Source organism: Rhinolophus sinicus, linkage group LG10 (assembly GCF_036562045.2).
Source record: "Rhinolophus sinicus isolate RSC01 linkage group LG10, ASM3656204v1, whole genome shotgun sequence".
In the NCBI taxonomy this organism is placed as follows: domain Eukaryota; kingdom Metazoa; phylum Chordata; class Mammalia; order Chiroptera; family Rhinolophidae; genus Rhinolophus; species Rhinolophus sinicus.
This window is the reverse complement of record NC_133759.1, coordinates 64,363,826-64,379,805: the sequence shown is the minus strand read 5'-3', so window position 1 is coordinate 64,379,805 and position 15,980 is coordinate 64,363,826. Positions and strand designations below refer to the sequence as shown.

The following is a 15,980-nucleotide window of genomic DNA, read 5'->3' as shown; positions in this document are numbered from 1 at the left end:
GCTGTGGGACAGAGCCTTTGCATCTGTACTGGTCTCCTAAGGAAAGTGCCACGAGGTTCTCCTCTTGGATAAATACACTGGCCCCTCCCTCAGTTGGTTATCTATGGTCTGTGATATTCAACGAGTCTTAACTTGTGTATTGATAATGCTAATGGGCCCTATTGCATCCATTCTAGGTCTCACACTAATAGGAGGTGTTGTTTCTGCTCTAAAGGTATCCAGTACCCCACCCCTCATATTTACCATGGAAATGCCAAGGTGTAGCAACACTCTTTCAAAAATTTCTTTGGGTGTTTGGTCGATGAATGAATCCTGTTGAGAATCCAGTCGCCAAACACCAGATGTGTAGCCATCCAATGGCACAATACCCAGTTTGAGGGGGAAGCTGCCATCAACGACCCTGCCTTTGGTACCCATTCTCTCTTCTGGGTACCTCAAGCTCTACCCTGCTCGTTGGCATGTCTGACAGTCTCTTCGTGGATACCCGTCCTGGCTCAGCACTTCCTCCTGCCGTCGAGGCTGAGGTAGAGAAGTTGGCCTTTTAACTAGTCAGAGTTGGGTGGAGGGGGGCAAGGTGTAGTTGCTTATTTTGACCACTTGACACCACATGGGGAAGCACAACTCAGTGAGAAGGCACCCCTCAGTCAGAGCTGTGGTTGCCTACGTGGAGCCCAGTCTGATGCCCAGCCCTACCTGTACTTTGTCACCAGCCTCTGGCTACTCAGTTTCTGAGTTCAGTCGTGCTCACTGTAAGGTACTGTCTAGGTTCTTGACTGTAGATCTGCTGATTCTCTGTTCTTCTCAGCCATTCATAGCAGATCTGTCCACCCTCTTTGTGCCTGATTGTAGTCATCATGTAACCCAATGGCTCCATTTTTGTGTGTATGCAAGACTGGGAGATGTGTGTATATGTTGTTTTTAATGGCGTAGTAGTAAAAATGGAAGGGGCACTTTAAAAATATTTATTTCAGCTCTGTATTTTGAAAAATTTTTCCAGATACTCCTTCCTTTATAGTACTCAGATGTGCTAAATGGTCATGAAGGTGGTTTAATTAGATGAGGACTTACAAGGTAAGGGCATGATTATATTATTGATGTCATAGTGAAAGGAAATTGGCAGGTACCTATAGTTTGTCCTGAAGTCACTTACTGAAGTGCTTATTTTAGTTCTCTTTACATGGACAGACAGGCACAGGGATTATATAGATGATGAATGGGAATATATCACTGATGGAATTTTTTTACTGCACAAGATGTATTTTGATATCTTTTCCATCATTTTACATTAAGTTTTCTCCCTTTCATTTTTACTTTTCATTTGTTTGGTAGTGTTTATATGTATATGTGTGTGTATATTATATTATATTATATTTTAATCTATGTAAACTCTATGCCTATGCCTTTGGATTACTCAACTTCCCAAAGATATTGATTAATGTGTACAGATGAGGGAAACCACAAATACAAATGATAGCTTACATCTCATTTTATATATATATATATATATATATATGTGTGTGTGTGTGTATGTATATATATATACACATATGTATGTATGTGTGTATATATATATATGTATATATACATACACACATATATATATCTCTCCCCATTTTTAATACTTCAGCATAGTGGTCATTGTTCCCATTTAAAAAAATACTGTATTTTGTGAACTGATACAATCTATGAAGCATTTCCCATTATGTAGACACCCTGTCTTTAAATGATAGCAATTTCTTAAGATTTTAAGCCAAAATGAGCTCTTAGAAGTATGATTGATAGCAGGGAATGAGGCTAATGCTGGGTCATCAGTGGCACTCCATTACAATAAAGGTTGGACTAATAAAAGCATCCATCTTTTGGACCAATAAAACATTTGAATGATATGCTTATAGTTTTTATCATATAGTAGTTACTTGGTACTGAATAAATCCTGAACTTGTGTTATAGAAAGGCAGCTCTACTTAAGTGGCTGATGAACTGTTTTTTGATGGTGTGAGAAAAGGCAGACTCGGGCGGGAGGCTTATGTTGAAGCTGCCAGTTTGATTTTTAAGTTGTCTTCTCCAAAGGTAATACCTGTGGTCCGGGAGCCCCGTTCAGGTTAGGGCAAGAGTAGAGAGTTAGGCAGTTGGCCATTCATTTCTCTCTAGCAGTGTAAGTGTATGCAGCAGGCTCTTTAAAGGGGCTTTGTCTGTTGCATTGTTAGGAATATCATGCTTAGGAGTCAAGGAGACAGAGTTCACATGGGTCTCTGCAGTCTCCTCAGCCTCAGTCCCCCAGTACATGAGCTTGTACCTCTCACTGGTGTATTGGAAGAGGATTGTTAGATGGTTCATAAGTCATTCACTAGTTCTCACGATTGTGATTTGATGTTGAAGCAATTCCATTTCCAGTGGGTTTTAATCCTTCGGATAAAGCTAAGGAGAAAGTCTCCATTTGGTACTAGTGTGTCCGTTCTCCCTCCCTCCCTCCCTCCCTCCCTCCCTCCCTCCCTCTCTCTCTCTCTCTCTCTCTCTCTCTCTCTCTCTAGCTCATTATTTTAACCAAGAAAGAACATGGCTGGGGCCCCCCACCTTGGTGGGCAACAGGATCTAGCTAGAATTTAGTAACATTGGTTAGGCTGTCTTACATTCATTACAAAGTTTTTCTCATCTATAAAGGGATACATACTGGTTTTCCAGATCACAAAGTGATACAAAGTTTCCTCTGAAAAGGATTTACATGTAATGAAAAGTGAATACATTTAAAAAATAGTGTTGGTGCAGGTGTAGATAGAGAGGGCAAACATAATGAGGTAGAAGTGAGTGCCCGGGGCTTGGAGGCTGGCTCATGGGTCCACTCAGATGGCATGGCTGCCCTTGGGATCTGAGAATTTGTAAGATTTTCACCCCAGAGAAGAGCTGTGGAAGAAATAAATCAGTCCTCTCCAATCCTGGGTCTCCTCAGAGCTTCTTTGGGACTGTTTTCAGTTTTTAAAATAGTATACCAAATTGGATATCAAAAACTCCTTAAGAAATGGACTTTCTTTTTCATTTATTTTATTCTATTCATTTAGTACTTAAAGCTTTAAAAATTTGGGGTCTGTGGGGAACAAAAGTATGCTGGGCACATGCAGGTATGACTAAAGGTGGATTAGGACAAGTTTACCAAGACTGCCAGTGATGGAGAGAAGGCACGTTGTTTTAATCCTACTCATGGTAACAAAGGGCCGCGTCTGGGTCATGATTACATGCCTAGGTTTGGCCTGACTTTAGAAACTCCGGGGCTCAATTATTGGTCTTTAACAAGGGAGATGGTCACAAGTCTGGATTACCATTTAGAATCGTCACCTCTGTTTATAGTCTTTTACCAGCAGTCTAATTCATCAGGCTTGTGGACAATAAAACCGCAGTGACAGTCAGGAGAAGTGGAAGGCTGGAAGTGCAGATAGTGGGTGAGCAGCATTTTCCAGGGAAGATGGGAATAAGGATGGCAGGTCACAGTATTCTGCTTCACCTCCTTCATGGGTTTCTGTCTTGAGTTTCACTGGCACTCTGAGTAAGGCACTTCACTTTGTCTCCGCGTCATCTTGTCTGAAAGCACAAGGGTCGAGAGCATGGAATTGGAGAAGGCCCCGATTCCAAAGCATCTGAGGAAATCTCTATGTTGGTTGTTCCAGCAGCCAACCTTGCATCATCATTGAGACTTGAGAAGGCTGAGTTTCCTGCTCTGGAGTAGAACTGCTTGAGCCCTACAAGGCTTAAGAGGGCAGAAAAGGGAGAGGTCCCACTGTCCCCTCCCTGTGCTTGGAAGGTGGTAACAGGTCCACAGGCCCGAGAAATTCCCTTCTACAAGGGCACTAAATGCTGTGTGGAAAGTTTTTCTCCAGACATTGTTGAGGCTTTGGGGCTGTGTTGGTTTGGGGAAAGGAGCCTGTCAGTAGGGAGGGAGTTAGGAAACAAACCACAGCACAACAAAACAAACAAAAACACAAAAGAAAAAACAGTCTTATTACTTTGTGACGTTAGGGTAGCAGAACACAGTTAGATCATGGGAGCTGGAGATGGGAACGAGTGCAGCCCGAGAGGGTTACAAAGTTTATAGTGGAACCAGGTGCATGGAGGTCAGGGGTGAGGGGGGTGACCACTAAAATGTTGTTATGTTTTTTCTGACAGTTGGAAATTCAAATAATCTGATTGTTACTAATGTAACTGCCAGAATCCTCTGAGGTCTACCTTTATTTGTTTTAATTTCATTTTCAAATTTGGCTTTGGATATCCAGTAGACAGTGTTTTGCTGTACTTTGCTCTGACGTAACAGAATTTAAAAAATTAATTAACTGATTATGAGATAATTATCAAATAGAAATTACAAAACTGTTTTTCCAGTATGTTTTGCTTATTAAATTTTAAGTAATGGAAGGATGTTATTCACACATCAAAATTAAGTAGTTTAATAATGTTAAAGTATCTGTAAAATAGATTCAAACTAATAGTTTAATTGCAAATTATATACCTAAATATAGTATCTCTGACAAGGCATGGTAATTTTCTCATGTAATCAACTGTTTTACATGTTAGTACACAGGAAACAAAATTTTGAAAATAAAACATTTCTTCATAACACTTTTATTACTGCACTTATTATTCACTCTTGGCTTTGAAAACATAAGATTTCTTTGATAAGCTGACGAAATGAACTCCTGAGTGGTTAGATGTAACATCCACTGATTAATTTTTTTAATATAATCTTTTTTAAGGTCAAAATCATAACGTGATACAGTTTTATTTTTGCAGGGTGGTTGAGAACGCACAAATCTACTTGTTTGTGGGCCCATTGCACTTTAATGGTATCTTGGAACAAGAAACTCAGGGAGGAAGGAAAATCAGAATTTTCAAACCTTCTAGATAAAACATTCAAGATCCGAATTGTGTGTGACCTATAAATTTCATTGATAAAAGGGCCCAGAAAATGAATGCACAGTTACTCAAGCATGAAAACATTACAGCCTTTTAAAGCTGCTACCAAATCAACCTTTAGTAGTTTAAACCATGTGGATACTTTATTTTTATATACAAGCCAGGTGTTGACTGACCTCTCTTTGCTTCATTTGGGGGTGACCTTTTTTTTCTTATACGGGGGCCATGCTTTTGTGTTTCTAAGTAATGTCACCAGTAAAGAGTTAACCGGGTTTGACTCCATTCACTCTGGCTTCTATGATGATGAGTAACGCAAGGTTGGTAACAGCAAATTGTTGTTTATAAGCAAACATGCATGGCATTGTGCAAACAAGCAGGCCTGGTCTGCAACTGGGTTGATTTCATGGTGGTCAGCAGCTGATCTATGTAACACACAACCTTCCTGCCTCTCTAAATGTCAGAAGAATGACTGTTTGTTTATCTTGCTTTCATAGCAGCTGTTTATTCTGTAATGCATTTACCTCGACCTTGATTCCCAAAGAGGCCCCTTTCTCCTCCCTAGTTCTGTTTACATTAGTCCTGCCCCTGGTGTCACCTATGAAATCTGTTGATTATTCCACCTGGTTAATGTTAAATTGCTCTTGTAAGATGATGTGTTTGTTCATAAACACAAATGCTAGGCCCCTTGTTTACTGTACCCATGGCAGCAATCGTTATTAAACAAATATTGCTTTGTTTGCGGGTGTGAGCAGCAGTTTATCCTGCAAGGTCTGTTTAAAAAAACACACGGAAAAAAAAAAAAAAAAAAACTTATATGCTAGAATTTTGATAAAGAATGAAAAAGGGGAACTTGTCCCTGGAATGTGGTTGAAACAGAGTTAGGTTTGCTTTTCTTATCTTTTGCTTGGATGAAGGGGCTGAGAGATTAGCAAGTTGTTTGGTTTTTCTAAGAGATTTCCTTAGTGTAATGATATCTATGCAGTTGTTTGCTTTTTTCAGAAGGGAGAGAGCTCTCCTGAAAGGCCACTAGCTCAGTCGTAGAACGTCAGATGGCTAGAAAACTCTTTGTGGAGCGATCAAGGACTTAGAAGGTCTGGGAGGGAAGCCTAGTGCTATGAACAAGTCAGTCAACTTTGACAGGTACAGTCCTTGGGTTTTGTGTTGTGGGTGCGTTGTGTGTTGTCCTGTAGACTGCATGACCCTGTGTGATGCATGTACTTTGTCCAGTTTGAAAAGGGAAGATTAACTTTTCGTTGGATGTGTTCTGAATAAATCCTTTGTCGTATAAATGGAGACATCTTAACTGGGCGGAAATTATACAATTAATATACATTACATATTTTTAAAAGCTACAGCTTTTGGTATCAACTGGTACTCCTCCCTGTCTCATTTTACAATGAGTTTATGCACTGTATCATGTCTAGGTCAGTAAAGCAGAAATTGTGTCTCTTTATTCAGCTCCGTGTGTGACTCTTGTCCCTTGGAGCCACATTAGATAAGACAAAACATTAGCCTGTCTTTTGTCATGTTTTGCCAACAGGAGAGGGAACTCGAATCATATCATCTTTGTTTTTTGTCTTTTTTACTTACTGTTTGTTGCTCTTTCTGAATTTGCATTGTGTTTCAATACTAAGCAGGGTCTGCTAGCGTTTGCTGTAAATTACAAGGCTACAGCACAGACAAGGGTGAGGGTGGAGGTTGGGAGGTCATGACCTTCAACAAAGTGTGGCTTTTATATCAGAAAAATCCTGCTAATCCATCTGTAAGGGCACCTTTGGCGGGGCTGGGGAGGGGTGCGTGTGTGCATATTAGAGTTTTTGAAGGATGAGATTGAGTAATCGTCCCTTTCACACAGTGGAGAAGTGCAAGCAACAGACTTCTGATGGCCGCATTCACTACATGGCCATGATGCTATGAACACAGAGTTCACTGGCCACTAGTGGTCAAGGGCTGGGGCAACGCGGGGTGGACACCGAGTGTGTCATTGCACAAACCAGTCGTTCACTGAGGGGGCAATCTGGCCCCATGTGCGTAGAGTAAACTACATAACATATGGAAATGAAAGAATAAATATTCTGAACTGATTGTTGGTCACTTATTCCACCAGGCTATTTGTGAGAGTTCAGCTGCTTGGATGTTCACATGATTAAAGTTCGGCCGGCTTTGTTAGTTCTCAAACTTAACATTTTTTGTTCTGTAAAAATGCATTTTAATTAAGCACCCCAGAACACCTGGCCCTGTCATACCCTAAGCTTCAGAGGCTTCCTTATGGTAAACAGCCTAGCAGTGGATTGGCAAAGCTCCTTTTTGGTCTCTTTAATTCTTTGAGCTTGTCTGGACTAATATGCCTGGGAGTATGCGTTCTCCTTTGTACTTCTGTTTCCTAGAGCGGCTCCTTTCTAACTTCAGGAGTCAGTCCACAGTTGCTATGATTACAGCACTCAAGCTCTTGTCTACTGGGAGAGAAGGAAAACAAGACCAACAGTAGCCGAGATTCTAAAAATAAAAATTAGACCTCTGTAATTTTTACGAGGGTAGATGCTTGCTATCTGTACTTATTGATGGCCTATAAAGATTGCAGCGTCCAGGAAAGTTTGGTTTTAAGGCAGAACTCAAGACTGAGACATCTAGTTTCTCTGAACAGCATCACTGCCCTGGCAGTGGAATTCAGAAGTGCCTTTTCCTTGGAAATACGAAGTCTCCTGTCTTCACTTCGAAAGCCTGGTGGAGAAGCGAAGCCATCTTTTCCTTAGCAACATTTTATCACTACCCTCTCCCTCTAACTGTATGCTGAGTCATGGGTTACAGAGAAAGTTAAATATCCTATTCTTTACCACTTACACTGTATCCGAATCGTCCTTCTGTATATTAAATGTTCACCATGGGTTTCGGTGGACTTTCTCCTTGGTTGCTTACCTTTAAATTTTCAACGACGGAGACAATCCTACTTCTATTAAGACTTAAAGTGATTTAACGGCTTGTGTTATTTTCTGAGTTTCAGAACTCCAAAATAGCTAGTCATTCCAAAGTACAGGAAATAGACTACTTAAAAGTAGCAACGTGAAAGGTAGTGGCCAACACAAGCCCTTGATCTCATGTAATTGTGATTGATCTCAAGTTAGTTAGTGATTTAACTAACTTGAACTTGAATCACTTAGTTAAAAATCCAACAATTATGTATTAAATTCCTATTACGTGAAAGATGTGCCTGAAAGTAAAGTTCGAGGTGTTTTTTTTACTATTACATTGTTTTACTATTACACTGAAACTAATTATATATATATATATATATATATATATATATATATATATATAAAATTTTTATTAAACAAATGGAGATGAAGGAAATCATTTAGCCTGAATGCTTCTTCTTCCATTTAATTGGTAAAGTACTTCTGGTTTAATTGATAAATACAAACCAGTTCCTAGTTGTTTTTTCCCCTCCTTTGAACTATAAAGGTGAGAGAGCTACCACATTCCACTGTGAAGGGTGAGCGTGATTGCGGTGTCACTGAGCCCCTGAGCCCCCGAGCTGGAGGTGCTCCCCGCCTGGCTGTGTGGTGTGAGATGCACCCAGGCACTGTAGCCCCTGCAGAGTCTTCTCCAGCAGCAGCCCTGTGTGTCCTGCATTCCTGATGGCAGGAGAGCCGAATGGCTCCTGCAGCTGCTTTGCTTCCCCTCTGCTTGGGAGGCCAGCCCACTGTCAGCTCTGCCACAGTCTCACCTCTGCTAATCTAACATCTGGGAAGACTCCAGTTTTGCTCTGCTGGCCTATGGCTAAATAAGTGGCCACTTTTTTAAAAAACATGTTTTTGACAATTTCATTGCCTCTGAACTTTTTCTTCCTAAGTGCTAAATGAAATTCCAGATTTTTAAAGATAGATCTAGATATCTACAGTGCGCAATAAAGTTGATAATGCATAAATCATTTTTAACAACAGGTAATATGTATAATTTATGGTGTTACAGTGCTATCTTTTTGATATTTATGATGGATAATGCTCAGTTTTTGCCCTCATATTACTGCTTTAAATTATACCACAAGAAAATTAATGAGAAAGTAGATTTATGGGTTTCATTTGTTTGTCAATTCGGAAATTAATTGGGTGTTAATTTTAGCCGTCCCTCATCAGACCAGGACTTCGTGTGTGGAGTACTTTGCATTCACTGTAGCTTACCTCCCATTTACTGTGGGTCACTAGCTTTGCATACATTAAAATAGCCCTCCGGCTCATTCCCTTGATTACTTTTTGAACTGCCATGCATTAGAAAATTTACGCCTTTCTGTTATAATTATGAAAATTTGGTGTTGGAGGATGGCGCCTTCATAACACAGTCAGAACACTGGCTTCCTAAACTTGGCTCTTGGATGGTGTTTCCATGAAATGAGACCCCTGCCACTGGGGGCAGTGGACAGACAGATGGTGGTGTTGAAGGGTTCATCCACAACTTGTAGAAGTGATCTCTGATGAGAAAACAATCAGCTGTTGTTATTGTTTCTCTTGTTTGTTTCTCCCCCTTTTGTCTCTACGAGTATGCTAGGAAACCCCACCTGTAGACAGTGCTTCATCATCTGGGGACCAGTTTTGGCCCCTCCATCACGCCCTTTCTTTACCCACTTCCTTAACCCCTGGGTTTCTCTTGTAACCCCCTCCACCAGCCCTTCATCTTGTCACCACCACCTGCTCCAGTTGCATCTTGCCCGGTGAAGAGTTGAAAGCATGTGCCAGAGGCTCGGAAATCTGCCGTGTTGGCTGTTGCAGCACTCTGCCGCCCGAGAGGCTCTGACTCTCCTCTGATGCTTTCTGGAGCTTGAGTTCCTTCTGTTTTGAATGGGGTAACACCCACGAGAGGAGTAGGAGTACAGAGCTGGTTTCCGGTCCCAGGCTGCCCTGCTGTTTGCCTGAGATGGGGCAGTGGATCTCCTTAGTGGCAGGCACCTTGCTCCTTAAAACTCCTTTGCGAGTATTGCGCTACCGGCTATACTTTTTGCACGTTTAAAGGGAACCAGTTCATTGACCTGATGAGACCCAGATGTAAATGTGTGCTGTGTATCTTAATACAGACAAGTTTTCCTTCTTATTTCCTGACTCGCATGAACATGATATCGTTAAGGATTTTGAATCTTCATGATGCAACATGAGTAATTCTAAGAGCACTTATTTTAGAACAAGAGCTTGCCAGACTCCCACCCTCCTTCTTGTCCAGTCTATAAATTCTGCACGGAGCATAACTGATGACGAAGTAACAGCCACATGTTCAGTGTTTCTAAAATATAGACATTCACAGTCCCTCTATTCTTAGGGTTCCTCTCTTCCTCCCTCCTCTCCCCTCCTTCCCTCTTTACCCACTCTCATTCCTACTTCCTCCCCTCCTCCCTCCTTTCCTTCCTCCCTCCCTCTGTCCCTCCTCTTCCTCTCTCCCCCACATTCCCTCTTCCCTCCCTCCCTCCCTCCCTCCCTCCCTCCCTCCCTCCCTCCCTCCCTTCCTTCCTTCCTTCCTTCCTTCCTTCCTTCCTTCCTTCCTTCCAAGAGCTGTTATCTCTTCACAATTACATGCATTTCCCTCCTTTCCTTGCCCATGAATGAACAATGAGAAAGGGGATTTTCCTTTTTGATGGGGGAGGACTGTGTAATCACGCTAATCATTTTCCTAAAAGTGATTTCACAGTTAACTTTTCTTCTCTCCTCCCCACAGAAGTGGAAATACATTTTACAAAAGTATGTTTAGTTTAATTTACACATCCTTTCATGAACAGACCAAGTTCTTTAAGGGCATTTATTCTGCTTCATATAAATAATTGATCAGCCAAGTTAATTTACTTCTGCCTGACTTGGTCAACCTTAATTAACTGCCCTGGAATCAAGACTGAACTTTTTGTTAGCTTAAAATCCTTCACAAGCATGACAACAAGGGCTTTATTTTCCCTAAATTTTCAGTATCAACACTGTAACCAAGGGAATAATCATAATAATAAAACATTGCTTTAATTTACTATAAATACATTGGCCTGAACATTATGAATTTTCCAGAATACTTCCCGAGAGCAGTTCTGTTGGCAGTGACAATAAATAAGCATACTAAACTCAGCTCTTATCCTTTTCTATACGTCCCTCCAGCACAAACATCGATTTTTTGAAATCAGAAGCTGTGTGACGTTTCCAAGGAAGATGAGACGTGGGCCGTCTTGGCTTCCACAAGCTTTCTGACTTCCGTGTAGCATCAGCCTTTGTAGGGTGATCGCATACGATCGGTCCACTCAATACAAATACAATACAGTGTTTGTACTGAATAGATCAGACGTCATTTAAACTGGCCAAGCTCACTCAGAGAAGCCATTCAGTAAGCCAGAGGAAGGCTTGGCTTTGTTTCTGGAGAAAGGACTTGTTAGTGGGTCTGGGGTGGCCATGGCCTCCAGGTGCCTTGCCTCATGTCAGTTCAGGTCTTCTGGATGGTTGTGCATCCTTTCTTGTTCTCAATTTGTCATGGAGCAAAGCAGTTCAGTGCTTATAGGGAGTCCCAGAGGGAAGGGAGTTTATACAAACTGAGTGCCAGGGATAAGCTCCCTCTAAGAAGAGAGGGTCAGTGTTCTAGGTTAGAGAACACACATGGACTTGCTTTCAGATGACTCTAAAGTTGTAAAACTCAATAGAAAAAGACATATGCAGTTGTTTGCTAATGAATGCTGACACTTTCGTCTTTGCATCTTAGATGTTTTTATTTGTCCACCTGTCACCTTCATTATCGTATTTTCTGGAATTACTTAGTTTTCTTTCTGGTGGTTTACTAATTCACCACCTTGCACAGGACTTTGCAATTTGGAAATTCTCCGCTATTTATTGAATGGACAAGCTCATATCTGAAATGGGGGATGATTATGGCTGCATCTGTTCTTTAACCCACTAAGCTGTAGTTGCCTTATATGTAAATCGGGGATCACATCATCTGCCTTTTCTCTCTCATCGATTTGTTATGAGTTTGAAAAGTATATCAGAGGGCTTTGTAGTTTATTAAATGACTTATTAAATGGTTTGGAATGTTCCATAGAAAGAAATATTGCCTACCCAGATATTGCTAGAAATATTCTTAGACGTCGACACTCCTAATTTTTTTACACGTGATTTTCAAAAAGCTTTTCCCTCCTGATTGGTGTGGGAGACTATGGGAAATTTTGAATCTTCCAACCTACATACTACTGTTAGCACTTGACTAATTAAGGACATCCTGAGACCAAAATAATCCTTTATGCAGTTTGGTCCCAGAGCCTACACTCTTGCAAACCTGATTGACGAGCCAAGCTGCTTGGCGAGCTGCCTGAAAGCTTGTGCCCGAGCACTTGGCAGTCTCCTCTGGAGCTGCGTGGAGCAAAGCCTTCTCACCGAGTTGTGGCCTGGAGATGGTCCTTCCTCACCAGCCACACCACGTGGGGGTGTCACACCCAGGAAACAGCCGCACGGCCAGTCTCTCAGGACACCTGTTTGGGGGTCTGCAGTCATCATGGTCACATGGTTTGAAAGCCTGCAGCTCTGCCTGTCCAGGAGGACAGGATATTTGGCTAAGTGTACCCCATGCTGAGGGCAGGTGCAGATTTTATGTATAGGCAATGTTTTTGTCTTTTAGGGATCCATTTCCTGATATAGATAGGCTTTCCAGAAGGTAAAAAATATGCATAATAACTAACTTTTTGGTTTTTCTTTAGGTGTGTTTGTTACATATCTGAGTAACTGTGTGGCTTTCCTTGCTAGCTACTCTAAAACAACCATTCCCTCCCTCAAATACCTAAACATTGTCTTTTCCTTAGCTTCTCTACGAAGTTCAAGTTTGTGAAACAGAAACTGAAACATTGGAAAAAGAAATACCTAAATTTCACAGATTGATTCCCTGTTGTGGTAATGAACAAGTTACTTGTCTTGCCTGGTTCTTATATGTTAGAGAAAGTTTTAGTTGTTTTTTGATAGATTCTCTACTCTGCAGACGGTAAAGCTATGAATACAACTGTTAAAGGACTATAATTACTGGAAAGTCTGATCTAGAGAGACAAGAGTGAATCAGCTGTTGCTTCTGAGTTTGTTTCCCACCTGTTAACAAAAAATGCCATTCTTAATCCCCTTCAGTATTGGATTAACTTAAAAAAAATATGTCTTCTGGGTTTATGAAGTTTGTCCTTAAGCTGGATCATACTATGCAGTAAAAGGAAATGAAGAAAGATGTGAATTTTTTCTGCTTTTATTTCTTCCATTTGCTTTTTGTGCAAATCTACAGAAAAGAGACTTAAACCAATTTCTAGCAAGAACACATCCTCCTCTAAAATGTTCAGTGTTTAAATTTCCATGTTGTCACATATTTCATTTGTGGGGAGAAAATCTGTACCACTGGTTATGTGTATGTCTTTCCATTTTGTCTGACCTTTTATCTGTGATAGGTATTTCACATTAAAGTTTTAATTATTCAGACATTTCTCAGCTTTCCCGTTGGAACTGTCACCTTCTTTAGTGACAATTGTTTTTCCTTTATGAAGTCTTATTCTGTGAACTTGGAGTATGACCCTGACCTTCCATTTTCATTGTTTACCCCCCACTGGACCTCAACTTTAAGAAAACACGTGGTTAAGAACTCTGACATGAGACTGAACTTGTTCCTATCCTGACTCCACCATTCCTAGCTGTGTGTGATGCATGCTGGGCGAATTGAGAATGCTCTTGGAGCCTGTTTTTCTTATCTTCAAATGGGGGGTAGCAACTGTTATGAGAACTAAATGGGAGAATATCTGTGAATCAGCTGTAGTGGGGCCTGGTGTGAGTGACACTGGTGATACATAGATGGTGACAGTTGATATTCACAAATATTATCTATTGTCTTAATTGGACACCTTTACCAAGAGCTGAATTGGCACCCTGGGATATGGGTTTTGTACCTAGAGAGGGACAAGGTGGAATGTGAAATGTATTTACGCAGGTGATATTATCTACCAGTAGCTACTCATCTTGCACAACATATATAATACTATAAGATGTTTAGTACTTTCAAATGCAGACCTTTTCTTCAGTCTACCTGGGTAAGATTTTCTCCAAAAGAAATAGCAGAAGGCCCAGACCTTTCAGATCTTACACCGGAGGTTAGTAATCCCACATGAGATACACGTAACCTTGAATGGGATTTCTCAGGACAATTTTAACTGTAAGACAGAGATCAGAGTCTGAATTTATTTAGTTTCTGAAAAGTGGGGACTTTTTTTTTTCCTTTCTAAAGGTGGCCTGTATTATTGTAATGGCCAATTCTGAAGCGTTTCGGTACCTGAGTGATTCCCAGGAGTACAAATCTTTAAAATGCTTTTTGGTTTTTTGACTGTAAGGGTTTTCAACACGAATTACCTCAGGCGGCCTCTGGTAGTGTGTCATCTCCGGATAGACTTAAATTGGAGAGTATTTCCTTGTGTAGCATCACCACACAGTCTGCACACGCACTAAAATTTAATCTTATACCTAATATGCTGTATAAAATGACTTAATGGTTTTCAAGCAAAATATCCAGATACGATCATGGAAATTTAACCATAAATCCCAGGTTCACTTGAAAATATTAATTTTTTTTCTAAGGGGAAAGAGAGCATATTTAAAACATTACTACTGAAACTTGAATTTGGACCGACCGCTCCATACTCAAAAACCATGGAACTGGACAACGAATGAGGGATAAATTGAAAGAAAATGACAACTGTTTACAGATTTTTGGCAATATTTAAAGCAGGGTCCTTCTCCTTATGTACAACAACTGTTTTAACAGCTGCTTTTTTCCTTTTTTCTTTTTCCCCCCCGCTCCCTCCTAAATATCCATCTATCAGGTTATTGAGTCATGATGCAAGAATCTGGGCCTGAGACAAAAAGTAACGGTTCAGCCATCCAGAATGGGTCGAGCAGTGGCAACCACTTACTAGAGTGTGGCAGTCTTCGGGAAGGGCGGTCCAACGGGGAGACGCCGGCCGTGGACGTGGGGGCCGCCGATCTTGCCCATGCGCAGCAGCAGCAGCAGGTACTGAGGTCTGGGCCAGGCGTGGAGCGTGGTCCGCACCAATCACATGACATTTAACCATTGTGAAATTTCTATGCTTTCCTGACTCTCTATCTGACTGTAAGCATCTTTTAAGCGACCAGGGTGCTAGGTAGGGTCCCCATGGTTGGCTCAAGAGACTAATTCTGAAGCCCTTGGGAGCTGGAAGTCTTGGAAACCCCGTCTTGGGGAGTGGTTGTTGAGAAGGAGAGTGAGTGGACCCCTGGCCCCTCCCTCCCAGCCCCCTGTGTGTCAGAGTAAAGTTGAACTATTTGGAATAAAATTATCCTTTGGAGAAATGGTACACAGTGCTTTAATTAAAAAAAAAAGATAACTGACTTATTAAGCCTTATGAAGAAGAAAACAAAATAAGGGATGAGAGAAAAGAAAATAAGGGATGTAATAGAGAAAACAGTAAGTGAATAAGGAGAGTAGAAACAGAAATACAGGCAGAATTGGGTGAATTGCAGTGCAAACAGCAATAACACAGGCATGGGTGTGAGGAATGGGTGACTGCTATGTGGAGGAGATGGGTGTGGGCTGCCAGCATGTGGTTCTTGTAGACACGTGGCTGCTGGGATGTGGCAGAACCCTAGTGATGTTTTCCATTGTCTCTGCTTGGTGGCTTCCCAAATGTGCGTAAATTGTGACATACTCATTCCTGTTATGTTCTGTGGTAGGCATGTAAATGGGTACCTGTGAGTGACAGGTAAAACATTTCCAAATGGTAAAGGTGACCCAGAAAATGGTTTTGGATAGCCTAAGTATTGATGAAAATTTAAATAAGAAAATAGTATTTGCTTGAAGACAGGCATTGTTTTTCCAACCTCTCATAGAATCAGGATATAGTATTAGTTTTCATTAATGATAATAGATGGACTTTGTTCCATATTAGTCCTCGATTAATTTGTTCAATACATAGTTATGGTGCCATTTGGACAAAAGTGAAAAAAGAATGGTGCATCTTTGGGCCTTTCTGCAAGAAACAGACATTGTTTGGGAGTGAGGGAAGAGAATGGCAAACATCAAACATT

At 41.0% G+C, this 15,980-nt stretch overlaps 1 protein-coding gene across 8 annotated transcripts in view; it reads left to right on the top strand.

The window, feature by feature from the left end:
* FOXP1 (forkhead box P1) overlaps nucleotides 1–15,980 on the top strand; it is a 409,891-nt gene that overhangs the window by 172,053 nt on the left and 221,858 nt on the right. For 7 of the 8 annotated variants that reach the window (XM_019746864.2, XM_019746863.2, XM_074313283.1 and 4 more), the window contains one exon: nucleotides 14,741–14,928. In XM_019746864.2, the coding sequence (XP_019602423.1) occupies nucleotides 14,752–14,928 (177 nt within the window). In that variant the 5' untranslated portion in view covers nucleotides 14,741–14,751. Of the gene's footprint in view, nucleotides 1–5,898; nucleotides 6,040–14,740; nucleotides 14,929–15,980 lie in introns of those variants that run through there. The other variant, XM_019746868.2, reaches the window with a different exon arrangement.